Below are 16,542 nucleotides of genomic sequence, written 5' to 3'. Positions count from 1 at the left end.
TTAATATAAAAACTCCATCTCTGACCACCTCTTTTGTAAAACTATGCCATGTCCTCCTTAACCCAAATATTTTTAGATTCTTTCCAACGGTTAAAACAAACTGAAACTTTTTCAAAGATAGATTTATTTGTTTGGTTGGTTGTTATGTATACAGCATTCTGCCTGCATGTATGCCTGCAGGCCAGAAGAGGGTACCAGATCTCATTATAGACAGTTGTGAGCCACTATGTGGTTGCTGGGGATTGAACTCAGGACCTATAAAGAGCAGCTAGTGTTCTTAATCTCTGAGCCATCTCTCCAGCCCCTCACTGAAACTTTAAGCACACTTTATATATTGTTCAAAGTCCTTCCTCCTAATCCCCTTTCCTGAGTTCCCATCCACAAACCAAAGTCAGCTACAGATGTGCATCAAACAAAATGGCAAGTCCTAAGAGCTGAAGAAGTGGCATTCCATTATCCCCACCCAGGAGCTAGAACTTGAGGGGAGAATGAGACTGGTGATAAAGTTGTCAAAAGTCAACTTCTAAAGATTACTTCTCACAAAGAGGTGTCCAAGACACTCCTTTAAACACATTAGTCAAAATGGATTTCCACCATCAAGAATGCTACTAAGCATGCCCCCCCCCCATATTGGTTGTGGGTTTGTGTTTTTCCCCCACTCTCTTCAGCTGAGTGGAGATTAACTGTGTCTATGACATAACAGCAGCGCTATGTCCCTGGCATACCCTTGATACCAAGAGTTGCATAATACTAGCTATTTATATAGAATAACCTTATACCAAGAGGCAAGACACCTACATCTCATCCTCTGACAGAGACACATGCATAAGGCTGAGGTAACCTTCCCTCATAAGACTCCATTACCTAACCACTGCTGCCCTTCTCCTCACGTCTAATCCTAGTGAACTTGCAAACATCTCAAAAGACAATGCAGAACTTAGAGTCTCTTTACGAAGGACAATTCAGAAGCTTTCCTGACCTAAGGAAAGCTAGTCAGGCCTACATTACTCACAACACTGCTCACACTTTGTTCTAGAACTCAAACAAACACAACTGACTTGCCAGCTTGAGCTTCCTTCCTTCCCCATGGGATGTACCACACTGGCTGCTGTATCTCTCACTAGCCCACAGTTCAGTAAACTCCATCCCTGTTCACTTCTTTTGCAAAACTGTACTATGCCCTCTTTAACTCAAGCATCTTTTAGATTCTTCACAACTTTTAATGGAAACTAAAACTTTAAGCATAATTTATATATTTTTAAAGGTCCTTCCTCCTCATCCCTACTTAGATCCAACCATGAACCAAGCTAGCAATGTATCTCATTACACAAACTTACAAATACTAAGTTTATTCCCTATGGACAACGCAGGTCCTAAAGCCTCCACAGGGGAGGCTATCTCTTCACCTCATAAAACCACATTGCCCTACGAGTTTCTACACTATCCAATATAGTCTTTATAAACTCATAATGCTGCAATTATACTGTTTAATTAACAGTGCGATTACAGTAGGTTTCATTATCTTTGTGGCAGATATACAAACTAGGTAGTTTAGCTACCTCAGGAATTAAGTAAAATTCATTGGCTAATTTGGGAATCAAATCATTACTTATGCTAAAATTCTATAAAATACAATTTAAAATAAAGAAACCACACGAAAAGAAACCAAGATAATTCAAAATCTTATTTCAGACATTTCCACAAGAAACAAGTTGATAAAAACATAATCCAACAGATTAGTTTAAACTCAAACCTACAACTATGTTTACTTGGCTCATAAAATGTTAAAGGAATAACTACTGGAAGAGAAATCCATCATTTAAACTCCTAAAAATTTCAAAACTTCACATTAAGGTCTTTGTTTTCACAACATACTTATTATATTAACAGCAGTCTAATCCCTGCTCCACCTCTCGAGCCCTCCCCGGTTCCAGAGGAGGGATGAGTGTTGCTCTAACACTATCTTACTCCCTTGAGACAGGCAGGGTCTCTCATTGAACCTGGATCTAGGCTAGCGGCCAGACAGCAATCCTCCTGTCTCTGGCCCTCACTACACGAGCTACAGTTACAGGTGCTTCCAACCATACTCAGCTTTTTACCTGGCAGCTGGGATCCAAACTCAGGTCTTATTGAGCAACTGAGACGTCTCTCACCTCTCCAGCCCAAGCATGTTTTTATTACTGCTATTAACATTGATAAAGACAACACTTAACCAGCCAAGTTTGCACTGAACATTATTAAAACACTCCAATACTACAGGCATTTTAATGCTGGTGTATTGAGGCTATACATAAAGCAGAACACTTTACCAGGATGAGCTTTTCTTGAATCCTCGAAACACATTTTTAGTCAAGAAACAGATGTATTAAGGCATTGTGGTCTTAAATTTGACTTCAGGCCATCAGCTTCATTCTATTACAGGATAACCTGTGTGCACACCGTGAGTGCACAGACAACATGGATTACTTAATGGAAAGCCAGCGACAGTTAAAACTGCAGGTACTTTGATTCTTCCGGGAAAACAAATTATTTTTACTTTATATACTGTTTATACTATAAATGCCCTACTATATCTTGGTAAACTTTGTCTATGGAAAAGTCATAGACAAATGAGTAACTTTTCTTTCAATTTTAATTCATTTACAACTAAACAGTAAAGAACTTTAGATGCTAACAATAAACAGCTAAATCTCAAACATTCTCAAATGTCACAAGTGTCCTATCAAAAGAAATTAATCATTTTTAAAATTATAGCTTCTATTTCTTTTTTTTTTTAAGATTTATTTATTTATTTTGCGTATGTGAGTAAACTGTCGCTGTCCTCAGACATACCAGAAGAGGGCATCAGATCCCATTACAGATGGTTGTGAGCCACCATGTGGTTGCTGGGAATTGAACTCAGGACCTCTGGAAGAGCAGTCAGTGCTCTTAACCACTGAGCTGTCTCTCCAGCCCAGAAGCTTCTATTTTAAGAAATTCCTTCAACAAGAAAAAAATTAGACTTCTACAAAGCATAAACACACACACACACACACACACACACACACACACACAAAATTAACAGAGAGCTTGCCTAAGAACAGGATCCAGTATCAGATTCTAGACTCCTCCATCCTACCTCATGAAAAAATGCCAGATAATATCAACAATCAAGAGTAGAACAAAAGAGATAAAATTTATTCCAAACTATTCAATTTTAAATCATCTGAAAGCTAAAAATATAGTTCATCCCTCAGAAGACGTTTTGACCTTGAGTAGGCCCTGGGTTCACTTCTGAGACCCCAGATCATGCATCTCACAATAGCCTTTAACTCCAGTCTCAGATATCGGACACATGTGGTCTGCTCACACCTATACTTACACATACCCATGTGTAGGAGGCAGGTAGGTCTTTGTGCTGTCACAGATATGCACTAAGAAAATCAGAAATATTAAGCATACCAGGCTGTCACTTCAAAGAGAGAAATGTATAGCCTGTTTTCTAGGAGCAGACATGGTTAACAGCCTCTGTACTATCCCATATCACACATGAGCTCCCCCGGACCCCAATCTACGGGGTTATCTTCCTCCCAAATCTTTACCTTGAACCTGTTTATCTCAAGCCTGTTTCCTCAGTCAATCTATAAAAACTATCTCTATAGAAAAGCTACTTGAACTTTACAAGGCAGTCTCAATGTAGTCATACCTTAAACTTTATTGTACACGTGGGACTGAGTTAATAATCACCAGGAAACTTTTTTCCAAATTGGGTCATGATCTTAAGTATGCCTAAAATAAACTACCTAGTGTCAAACTCTCCAAGTCTGAGCCAATATCAGCTACTAAACAAACTCTCCTTCTTGTCTCCCTGGACTGACACTCCTTTAATCCCAGAACTCGGGATGCAGAGACAAACAGGCAAATAAATAAGGAGGACGATGAAAGATTCTGTTTCAAAGGAGGTGCACAGTGTTTCTAAGAACAACCAAGGTTCATCTCCAGCCTTGATGTGAATTCACATACAGAAACCCATACTCACTCTGGTAGTGTGAATAAAAATGACCCCCATAGGTGCAATAGGATTTTTTTTCTTTAAAAACACAGAAATGCTTTGAGAATATGCTTTTGTTTTCATCTCAGGTGTGGGATACATGGCTACTTCAGATTGTCCATAGCAGCTATGACTGTCTCATGATCTGGCAGGGGTGTGATTTTACCAGCTGAAAATAGTTTACATTTGAATTCTGGTGTCTATTCATAGCAATAAAACTCCAAGACACCCATCCATTCAATCATACCCATATACACATGAACATGCACACATACATATGCACCAGAAAAGAAGAAGAGAGAAAGAGAAAACTGGTGTATCTTTATACAGTTTCCTTGATCATTCCCAGTCACCAAAAGTCTTCACTTACTAAGGTGTTCAGAAAAGTTAAAGGAGTTAGCATGTCCATGTTTTTAGACACAGAAGAAACTCATCATGTATTCTTTGAATAATAAATAACCAAAATGTGTTACATATATAACATGGAATATTATTAAGCTTTTAAAAAAGAATGCTCACACATAATAAGGATGATATGATAAACCAGTCACACCGTGTGAATTCATAGAAGGAATCTTGAGTAGTTAAAATCATACACACAGAATGGGGTTGCCAGTGACAGGAAGAAAGGAATGAGGAATTATTATTTCATGGCTACAGAGTTTCCTAAGATGAAAGAATTCTAAATGGAGATGATGTTGTTGATGACTGCCTTACTTAATTTTACTGCACTCTCACAAATGCAAAATAAGCTGGGCACAGTGACACACATCTGTGATCCCAGCACTTAGGAAGCTAAGGCAGGAGGATCATAAGACCACACCAATAGACCCTGAATCAAAAGAGAAATAAGAGGGTAGTTGTAACATTAAGTGTTATGTTACTTATATTTTGTCATAATTTTAGAAGTTAAAAATAATTAAATGTATTAACATATAAAAAGTATAGAACAGCTGGCACTGTGTGAGAAATACTCACTATCCCAGCACACCCAAGACTTACAGTAAGCACTGGTGCCAGGTATGGAATGGAAGTTCCCTGAAAAATCTAACTTTAAGACCTGGTCCCCACACTAACTATACTGGGAGGTTATAAAACTACAAGAAGTGGGGTTGGGGATTTAGCCCAGTGGTAGAGCGCTTGCCTAGGAAGCGCAAGGCCCTGGGTTCGGTCCCCAGCTCCGAAAAAAAGAACCAAAAAATAAATAAATAAATAAATAAATAAATAAATAAATAAATAAATAAATAAATAAAAAACCCTACAAGAAGTAAGACCCAGTGGGGGCCTTAGGTGCCTTCAAATTGTAGGAAAAAACCTTGTTCTATTTATATTCTGTATCCAAGAGTTTTCAGGCAAAGCTAACACAAAGCTTAAATGCTATTCTCCAAAATTCATGAAATAACAAAATCTAATTCTCTATCACATAAGAGTACTTCCTAAATTCCAAAATATTATTAAAACAGGTCCAAGAAAGCTTACCTGCCAGCAAAATTACCTGCAGCAGCTGTGTTAAAGCTAGGCTGAGAGCCAGAGACACACTGACACATTGTACTAAGATGGGCTGCCTATAAAAATCTTTGAATTGGATTGCACAATTAATGCACTCAGTTTCCCATTTCTTTACTATTTCACAGGTAACAATTCATTTTGGGAACCAAATTACTATCAAACAAAATTTAAATTTGGTTCCTTAAGAAGGTAGAATTAAAAAAAAAAAAACAGAAAATTAAAATGGAACTCAGCTTTACAAACTATACCACGGGACTATTTCTCAGAATTACTAATCTTCCCAAGCAAACCCAAGATCTTGACCTTATAGACATCAGCCTTCGTGTGTAAGACAGAAAGGCTCTGTGCCGCCTCCGTGTTGTTAAATTTCTTCACTCCCAACAGTTAAGAGAACACAAGCATGAGATGAAAGGAGGATCCTCACCACCTGACAAACCACTACTAAGAACTTTAAGACAGCTTTAAAAAAAATCAGGTTTGTTCTTTTTCTGTACACTTCTAGCACAGCCCCACCCCAGCAAACAAACAAGGCAGGAGCTAGCCAGGCTGAAAGAAGAGCAGAAAGCACTCCTGATCTCCCTGGGCCTTTGCTATCTGCGACTTCACTTACAATGCCTTAGTAAGCAACTCAAGGATCCAGTCCCTACATCTCTGAAATGTTAAAGTGGTTTCTTGACATTTAAAAAAAGAAAAAGGAAGGAAGATCTGGAGATGGCACAGAGGTTAAGAGCACTGGCTACTCTCCCAGAGGACCCAGATTCAAATCCCAGCACCCACATGGCAGCTCACAACTGTCTGTAACTCTGAGACGTGACACCCTCACCTAGACATACATGCAGGCAAAACACCAATGTACATGAAAATTTTTAAAAACTAAATAATCTAAAAATATTTCCAGTAGGGAGAAAAAATTATTTTCACCATTTAATTCCAACCACAATGCAGGGCATGGTGATATATACCTATAATCCCAGTACTTGGGAGGTGATGGCAAGAGAATCACTGGTTCAAGGTCAGCCTCTGCTTTGTAGCAAGCTCCAGGTTGTGTAGGCAGTGGTAAGACCTTGTCTCTCTATTATTATTGTTGTTGTTGTTGTTGTTGTTGTTTTATTAATTAATCACACATTTTTTTTAAGTGTTTTAGGGGCTATAGAGATGGAACAAGCACTTGTTCCTCTTCCAAAGAACTTGAATTAGACCACTATAATCGCTTATAACTCCAGCTCCTGGGGTTCCGATACACTCTCCTGGTCTCCATGGGCACCTGCACATATGTGGCATGCATGCATACACACACAGACAGACAGACAGACACACACACACACACACACACACACACACACACACACACTTTACCAGAGCTAGAGAGAAGGCTCAGCAGTTGAGAATACTCACTGCTCTTGCGGAGGACCCAGGTTTGATTCCCAGCACCTACACATCAAGAGTTGCTTTCTGTAACTCCAGATATGGTAACTCTTCTGACCTCTGACGGCTCCTATACACAGGTGGTGCACACACGTACACTGAAGCATACACATATATTCATAAAATAATTTTTAAAATGTTTCCCAAAGTGTCTATAAATAGTACAGCTGAAAATATTCAAGTTAGGACTTGAAGCCAGCGAGCTGCCTCAGCAGGTAAAGACACCAAGCCCAAAGACCTGAGTTAATCCCAGGAAGCCACATGACGAAAGAGAACCAGCCCATATAATAGCCCCTGACCTCTACACACGTTCTGAGGCACGCACCTGCCCATAGGAAAACACACACAAGACGGATGGATGGATGGATGGATGGATGGATGGATGGATGGATGGATGGACGGACGGACGGACGGACAGATGATTAATATTTAGATGTCCAGTCAGGAGTGGAGATGTAGCTCAGAAATAGACTGCTTGCCTGGGATGCCCTGGGCTTAGCACTAGCTTCGTTCAACAAGCACTGTTTAGGGTTAATAAAATGAGAACAGGGGGTTGGGGATTTAGCTCAGTGGTAGAGCAAGGCCCTGGGTTCGGTCCCCAGCTCCGAAAAAAAGAAAAAAGAAAAAAATAAATAAATAAAACGAGAACAGGAAAGAATAAAATAAAACTATAGCCAGTGAGGAATCCCAGTGAAACTATGACGGAATACTAAAAGGAAGGGATACAGCTGCCGGTGAACTGTGCTAACAGCAACTCACTCACAGTTGAAGTAGGAACATAAAATAGAATTTAGAGACTCGGGACAGCATTCAAGTAGTAAAACATAAAGGTGGCTGAAAGCAGTTGCTTTATGGAGTAGAACTGATGGGAAGAAAGAAGGGCTATAAACAGACTGTAACATTGATCCATTATAAGCTTCCCAGTATTGTTTAGCTTAATTAAATACAAAAATCAAAAAAGAAACAACTGTACATTTCTATTTACTAGAAAAATGTTTAATGAAAAGGAGGTAATATTAAGGATTACTAACATGAGCCACCACATATGGTTTCCTATACTTCTGCTTTAAAAAAGAAAAAAATTACCACATTTCTTAGACACAGGATTAAACTTCTGCTCTGATGATTAGAACAGTTGTAATCCAAAATGCTTAAATCTGAAACTTATGGAGTACAGATCTGTTTCAAGTCTGTATATAACTATTGGATTTAATTACCTTTAAGATCAATTCCATGAATCCCATCCCCAGCAAATCTAATTCTCTATGAGTAAATGTTTTACACCACTCTGGCTCCCAGTATTTCAGATAGAGTTTACCCATAACAGCAATAAGTATAATTTCTACAAGATATTGCTCACCCGCTAAGTGACGGGTACTGTGCAGTTCTAACATTACAAAACAAGGTGGAAGGAAATCCACATGGTTTTCTATAGCACCTTTATAACAGAACAATTGTTATCATTTCCCATTTCCAAGGAAGATCTGAAAATAGGGAAATGGAGGCAGGCAGAAAAAACGAGGAGTGTTGTCTGAAGGAACAAATACATAAATCTTTTTTTTTTAATTTTTTATTATATATAAGTACACTGTAGCTGTCTTCAGACACACCAGAAAAGGGCATCAGATCTCATTACAGATGGTTGTGAGCCACCATGTGGTTGCTGGGATTTGAACTCAGGACCTCTGGAAGAGCAGTCAGTACTCCTAATCCCTGAGCCATCTCTCTAGCCCCAAATACCCAATTCTTAACACCATTTATCCTAAGAGAGTAGACAAATGTCTTCATAGGAAGATGTTCCTGAGGTCTTATAAAGAAGACTATCGAAAAGAAATAAATGAAAATTAAAATAGCCAATGAATTTTTTTTTTAAATAATGAAGACATCATTTGGCAATATGGAAAATACTGTAGCTGAAGTTCACATGCATGAGACCTAAGATTCAATTCCTAGCACCATCAAAATTAAAAAGTTTGTAGGGCTGAATACTATTTTGTCTGTATTCCAGACCCACTCTTGCTGCTTACTGTCCTGTGGCCTCAGGAAAGCTGCCTCCCTTTCTGTGTTCCACTCTCCTAAGTTACAGACTGGGAGGCTACAGTAGCCATGTCAAACAGTCCTCTAAGAATCAAAGGAGATGCTCTGCACAAGCACTTAGAAAAACGCCTAACAGCAAGTAAGCAGTCAGTAACTGTTGCCTGTCTTAACTGCTGCCACAACAAAAATATATAATGAGCACTGTATAGCCATGCTGCCATTCTAAAAGCATGAACTAAAGTGATAATAAATCTTATCATTATTTTAGTTTTATGAATATTTATATCAGTGAAATTTGTCTTTGTTTCTTAGGAAAAGCACATTTTCCAGTTGTCAAATTGGCTATTTCCTCAAACGGCCAGTGAAGTGATGAAATGAAATCCCAGAAATGGAACAACCACCTCTAGCTAGACACATTTTCCACACTCATTATCCAAGCAATACTACTTTTATCATAATCTACACAAAAACAGGTATAAAGATGGCTACTATAACAAACAAAGAACTGGTAATATTCTCAAGAATAAACACCTTGGAAGATATCAGGTTTTTGGTGGTTTTTTTTATGGTAGTGGTGGTGGTTTTTAGTTGGGTTTTCAGTTTGTTGGTTGGTGTTGATTTGGGTGGTTTTTTCTTGTTTTGTTTTGTGTTTCTCTGTGTAGTCTTGGTTATACTAGAACTTACTCTGTAGATCAGACTGATCTCAAATTCATAGAGATCTACCAGCCTCTGCCCCCCATACCACACCACCACCACCACCACACACACACACACACACACACACACACACACACGCACACAGAGAGAGAGACTCACTCACTCACTCTGGGATTAGTGCCCTCCCTCCATGACCCCAAAGGAAAAGGTAGCCTGCTGCTTTGTGAATAAGTTAGGTTAGTTCGTTGGTCTATGCTGTAGCAGGATCTCCTACACCACACAATAGCCTTGACCTTGTTATACAGCTGAGGATGACCTACCTTGAACTTCTGATGCTCTAGTCACCATCTCCCAAATGTTGGCACTGTACCAACTGACTATATCCCTGACCCCTAAATTAAGTTTTACTAAAATAGATGTGTTTATGTAAGGACACTGGAGTAAGGGAAGATATAACTGGTAACTGGCAAATTATGAAATAAAGATAGTAAGTGGGCATGGTGGTGTGCGCCTATAAGCCCAAAACTTAGGAGACAGGTAAGAGGACTCAGTATCCTTCCTCCGCTCAGTATAAACAGTGCGGTGGCTCACACCTGAATCCCTGCAATAAGACTACTGCAGGCTCACAGGGGGTTTGAGGCTAGCCTAGGCTACAAGTAATTCTCAAAAAACTGTTAAAATTCATTTAGATTTATATAAAACTAACATAATGTGAAGCCAAATATCCAGCAGAATAAACTAAAACTGTTTATACAGAAGACCAATAAAATGAAAGCTATATAATTCTGAAACACGTTTATTTTGCTGTTCAAGTCAGAAACCTATAAGCCCAACCTTAGGAACCTGAGGAACACACTTTCCCTAATAATGTAATATTCTTCAAGCATTTGTTAATTCTATAATTGTTTTTTAGTAGTGGAACTTACCGAGTACCGTCTGCTTTCCAGCTTACTTTATATGGCTTCTGCTCTAAAAGTCTAATATTTTGCTTGTCCATGGAGACAGGCTGTGCTCCAGGGAACCCAGACCTTAAAGAAAGAACATTACTCTGTCATGGCTACAGCCCGTATAATACATCATTGTTAAACCAATCTCTAATGTCTCACATGTTGATCACAATGTTCTTCCTATCATGAGAGTAATTTCAAATGGAATAGCACCAGCTATCACTAAAGTTCTAACCAAAGATTATCATTCTCTCCGGAGTGGTGGTGCATACCTTTAATCCCAACACTCAGGAAGACAGAGGGAAGTGGATTTATGAATTCAAGGCCAGCCTGGCCTACAGAGCGAGTTTCAAGACAGGCAAAGCTACATAGTCTCAGGGGGAAAAAAGTTTATCAGTTTTCTTGACATTTTAAAATACCAGTTTACAATAAACTAAATTGCCACTGCTATAATATAAATATTGGGCTAATTTAAGAATGTTTATTATATAGGACTAGAGAAGGGGCTGAGTGGCTAAAATTCGTCTTATGTAATAGTGAAGTGTTGGGGGTCCCCAGCACCCATGCAAAAGCCAAGCCTGGAAGCATGTGCTATCATCCCAGCAGTAGGAGAGTGGGAAGGGGCCGGGGATGTACTAGAGTCTAGTGCCATTAAGGTAATTAAGCTGAAGAGTGGAAGTAGCAGACATGACTCTGCAGCAGATACAGGATCAAAGAAAAGCTCCGGTAACAAGAGCAATGTTGCATTCTCAAGGAGGATTTGAGTCGTATGACCCTGATTCAGCATGACTTTTACAGATTTCCTTGGAAAAACCTAAAATCCTCTTAAGCACTCAATGTTCACACTAACTTTAGAAGCAAAAATGCCCAATTAATGTCTGTATTAGCTTTAAGTGTTACATAAAGAATAAATTTTATTCAAAACTTGAACATATTTCTTACCCTTCCCAGCCACAGAACTGATGGCACTTCTGCTGTACCTCTCCTAACTTCGGTTGAGTTGTTACTTGAGTTACTCCTTTAACAGTTATTCCTTCCAAGAAAATAGCTCCCTTTAAAGAAAGAAAAGAGAAGAAAATTACGATAGATATATATGTGTACAAATATATACACACACACATAATTAGAAGACAAACATGTTTACAAAGAAATAAATAAATCAATTTCTTTTCACAAACCTAAGAAAATTCAGACTGAACAGTAATGGCCTGTCCCACCTGCCATACTAGTGACTTCTCTCACCCACCAGTTACAGAGGGGCTCAGGCAAACGGCAACAATTCTCAGGCTACCTTAGGCTATATAATAAGACCCAGTCTCAAAGCTAAAGAAACCAAAGGGTATACTCTAGGAAAGCCTATAAATTATAATCTTCTAGGCTTGGGTTTTTATAGTTTTTACAATTTAAACATTAGTCTAAATGTATATTAAATTAGTTTCCAGCATATCAGCGAGCTACTGCCATTAGTATCAATAAAACTAAACTAGTATCTACAATTCTGGCTGATAATGTCATTAAAGAATAAGAAAATCTGGTCTACAAGTTGCAAAATTCAACCTTCTGGCCAAGATGTAGCAAGCAAGGCACTTGGAAAGAGGAAGAAAAATATTACGAATGATTGAGATAGGATAGATAGATAGATAGATAGATAGATAGATAGATAGATAGATAGATAGATAGATAGACAGACAGACAGACAGATGATAGATAGATGGATAGATAGATGATAGATGGATAGATAGAGAGACAGACAGATAGATAGATGGATAGATAGATGATAGATGGATAGATAGATAGACAGACAGACAGATAGATGGATAGATAGATGATAGATGGATAGATAGATAGACAGACAGATAGATGGATAGATAGATGACAGATGGATAGATAGACAGACAGATAGATGGATAGATAGATGATAGATGGATAGATAGATAGACAGACAATGTGTGTGTGTGTGTGTGTGTGTGTGTGTGTGTGTGTGTGTGTAGAAAACTATTACAATTGTTTAAGATCGACCAGACATGGGCTCCCTCTTGTGGCATGGATCTCTAGTTGGATCAGTCACTGTTTGGCCACTCCCACAAGTTCTGTACATCTTGCAGGCAAGGTAAATTGTAGGCCAAAGGTTTTGTGGCAAGGTTGGTGACCCAGTCCCTCCACTAAAGCCTGGACTGGTTACTGAAGATGGTCAGTTCAGACTTCATAGTCTCATTACTCAGAATCTTCACTAGAGTCCCTCGTAGATACCAGGGAGTTTCCATTGCACTGTTTCTTCCTCGCCCCTAAATACCCCCCAGATTCTGTTCTTCTCCTTCCATCCCCCATCCCCTCCCATTCTCATCCCCACCAACCCCCAGTGCACCCCCAAAATCTATTCCATTTGCCCTTCCCAAGGAGGTCCATGCACCCCTCCTTAGGCCCTCCTTGTTACTTAGCCTCTCTGGATCTGTGGACTGTAGCACAATTGTCCTGTAGTTTACAGCTAATGTCCACGTATAAGTGAGTACACACCATGTCTTTCTGGGTCTGGGTCACCTCACTCAGGATGACTTTTTCTAGTTCTACCTATTTACCTGCAAATTTTATGTCATTGCTTTTAACAGCTGCATAATACTCCATTGTGTAAATGGAACACATTTTCTTTACCTATTTCTTGGTTAAGGGTCATCTAGGTTGCTTCCAGTTTCTGGTAATTATGAATAAAGCTGCTATGGATATAGTTGAGCAAGGATATAGGATGGAGGGTCCTTTAGGTATATGCCCAAGAGTGGTATGACTGGGTCTCAAGGTAGATCCATTCCCAGTTTTCTGAGAAACTACCATATTGATTTCCAAAGTGGCAGAACGAGTTATCGCTCTGAGAGCGTTCCCCTTGTTCCACACCCTCACCAGCACGAGCAGCACTTGTGTTTTTGATCTCGGCCATTCTGACAAGTGTTAAGATGGAACCTCAAAGTAGTTTTGACTTACATTTCCCTGATGACTAAGGATGTTGGACATTTCTTAAGTGTTTCTTAGCCATATGAGATTACTCTGTTGAATTCTGTTCAGATCTGTGTCCCATTTTTAATTGGAGTATTTGGTTTGCTGATATCTAGTTTCTTGAGTTCTTTATATACTTTAGATGTTAGCGCTCTGTCATATATGGAGTTAATAAAAATCATTTCCCATTCTCTGGCCTGCTATTTTGTCCTGCTGACTTACAGAAAGTTTTCAGTTTCATGAGGTCCCATTTATCAACTGTTGATGTTAAGAGCCAGAGCCATTGGTGTTCTGTTCAGGAAGTTGTCTCCTGTGGCAATACATTCAAAAGAATGCATTCTCCACTTTCTCTTCTATTAGATTTAGTATATCTGGTTTTATGTTGAGGTCTTTGATCCACTTATGTTGAGTTTTGTGCAGGGTGATAGATATGGATCTATCTGCATTCTTCTACATGCCTACATCCAGATAGACTAGCACCATTTATTGAAGATACTTTCTTTTTTTCCATTGTATATTTCTGGTTTCTTTATCAAAAGTCATGTGTCTCTTATATTTAATTAAACTCCAAATCTGCTTTGAAAAGAAACACACCCAAGGTTGTTACATATGCTAATCAATCAAGCACTCTACCAGTCCCTTGGTGTAACTTTTAAGATTCTTCCCACTGGCAAAGATATAGAAATAAACCTTTCAATTGTATCACATCTCAATTTCAATTTACACATCCCATTGTGTAAATCAGAAACTTATTTTTTTAAAAATCAAATTTTTTCATAATTTTATTAATCATATATGCTCAAATTAATATTGCTTTTTAAAAGTGTATTTGAAAAGCCAGACATCATGGAACATGACTATAATCAAAGCACTAAGAAGACACAAGATGATTTCCAAATCCAGACCAGTCTGGGTAAACAGGGCATGTGAGATGGCTCAGGGTGTAAAGGCCCTTTCAACAAAGTCTAAAGACACGAGTTTGAGCCCCAGAATGGTGTGGAAGGATAGATAGGACTCCAAGTTGTCCTCTGACCTCCTACAAATGTGTCATGGATGTGCACATGTGTGTCCACACATATGCACACATACAAATAAATGTTTTTAAGAAGCATGTCTACATGTAAGCAACTACATACCTATACATATATTTATGTATATATTTGTAAGGAAAGAGTATGTGTGTGTGTCTGTATGCATACAAATGTGTCTGAAGGCGGCTATATATGTGAGTATATACATATGTAGGCCCCCATGTACACACAACTAGATAAGTAAATGTTTTCTTTAAAAGGGGTAAGCACCTACAGACACATATTTGGGAGTGGGAACATGTATTTATATGTGTGCATGCATGTGGAAGCCAGCTTTCTTCAATCATTGGGGGGGGGAGGGGGATAGCATATGTACACATAAGTCATGAGTTATACATGCATATATCTATATATAAAATATGTATGTATGTTTGTCCACATGTGAGGACAAATGAATTATGACTCACTTCATCACCTGCTGTCTACTTATATTCTAGGACCTCACTGAATCTGAACTCATCATAGATTAGGCTGGCCAGCAAATGAGCTCCAGAAATCCACCTGTCGCTGCCCCCTCAGCTCTGGGATTATAAATGTGCACTGGCACACTCAGGTCTTGTGTGGGTGCCAGGAGCTAACACTTTTACCAGCTGAGCCAATCTCTCTATCATCTTTTGAGTCAGTCTGTCACCAAAGAGTTTGTCAATTCAGAAAGAATGGCTGGCCAGCAAACCCCAGAAATCTGTCTCCTAAATCCATGAAACCATAGACATGCACTACTATAAATGGCTTTATGAACATATGCGTGTGTATGTGTGTATGTATGTATGTATGTATGTATGTATGTATGTATGTATGTATGTATGTATACATATATGTGCACATGCATCCGAGTCCCTGGAAGTGAAGTTACATAACAGTTGTGAACTGTGGATGCTGGAACTGAGCCTGGGTCCTCTGTCGTAGTAGTAAGTGCCCTTAACTGTTGAGCCATCTCTCTAACACCACTTTTTAAATTTTATATTCCAGTGCTTATCTGCTTGGCTTTTCACATGGTGCTGGGAGCAGAATTCAATCCTCACATCCTGTATAAGTACTAACTGAATGAGTTATCTCACTAGCTTGACAATGAGTTAATTTTGAAAATATTTCTCTTTTCAAGCCAGTGTAAATTGGTCTTATAGTCTTCAAGATGAAAAAGTATAAGTACAATTAAGTTTCTAAGAATTTAGAGGAAATAACTAAAATATCAGCTACATTATTTATATAAAGTAGTCAAGGCATTTTTCCCCTCCTTGTTTATGAACTACTGTCAACCAATATATGAGTTGTAGTGCCTACTGGTCAACCACGATACATCTTAATTACTAACTTCATTAAAAAAACTTCATTTCCTCCACAATTCTGTCACTTTCCCTTTGGTCTACTCCAAGAAGGTCTATGTATAAGAAGTCCTCTCAACAGATCTCTCCCACTTCAGGAAAGATGAGGACAACTCAACACTACCACTTTTTATTAAACACAGGATCTTAAGTATCTCACCCTTACCTGCAACTACGTAGCAGAGGATGGCTTTGAACTCCTAAATCGTAGAATCAGCACACTTCACTATGCACCACCTATACAGTGCTAGAGAATGATCCCAATTTCCATGCATATTTGTCAAGTATTAAACCAAATTAGTTGTAGCCACAACCCAACTCCTAATATTTCATTACTTTTATTGCTAGAAGATTAAGAAAAGGTGCCTAGAGAAGTGAAAGTCTTCTGAATTGTATGTAATACAAAGGAAATACCACCTCTGGTGGAGAATAGCTACATTGACTGTGACTATTTTGTAAAAACATTCTCACTGGTTAATAAGTAACATACCCAAGTTTATTATTAACACTAAACATATTTAGTAGTTTATAAACTAATC

General features: G+C 38.6%; 1 protein-coding gene across 20 annotated transcripts in view; it reads right to left on the bottom strand.

The window, feature by feature from the left end:
- Rngtt (RNA guanylyltransferase and 5'-phosphatase) overlaps nt 1-16,542 on the bottom strand; it is a 213,557-nt gene that overhangs the window by 172,863 nt on the left and 24,152 nt on the right. For all 20 annotated transcript variants that reach the window (XR_015619687.1, XR_015619690.1, XR_015619686.1 and 17 more), the window contains 2 exon segments: nt 11,548-11,657; nt 10,585-10,686 (listed from right to left, as the gene is read on the bottom strand). Coding sequence is in view for 10 of the 20 variants with exons in the window: in XM_087548855.1 (XP_087404981.1) it covers nt 10,585-10,686; nt 11,548-11,657 (212 nt within the window). In the remaining 10 variants the exon portion in view is untranslated.

Source organism: Rattus norvegicus, chromosome 5 (assembly GCF_021556685.1).
Source record: "Rattus norvegicus strain SHRSP/BbbUtx chromosome 5, alternate assembly SHRSP_T2T, whole genome shotgun sequence".
NCBI classification, from domain to species: domain Eukaryota; kingdom Metazoa; phylum Chordata; class Mammalia; order Rodentia; family Muridae; genus Rattus; species Rattus norvegicus.
The sequence above is the reverse complement of the archived record's forward strand: the minus strand, read 5'-3'. Positions and strand labels throughout refer to the sequence as shown.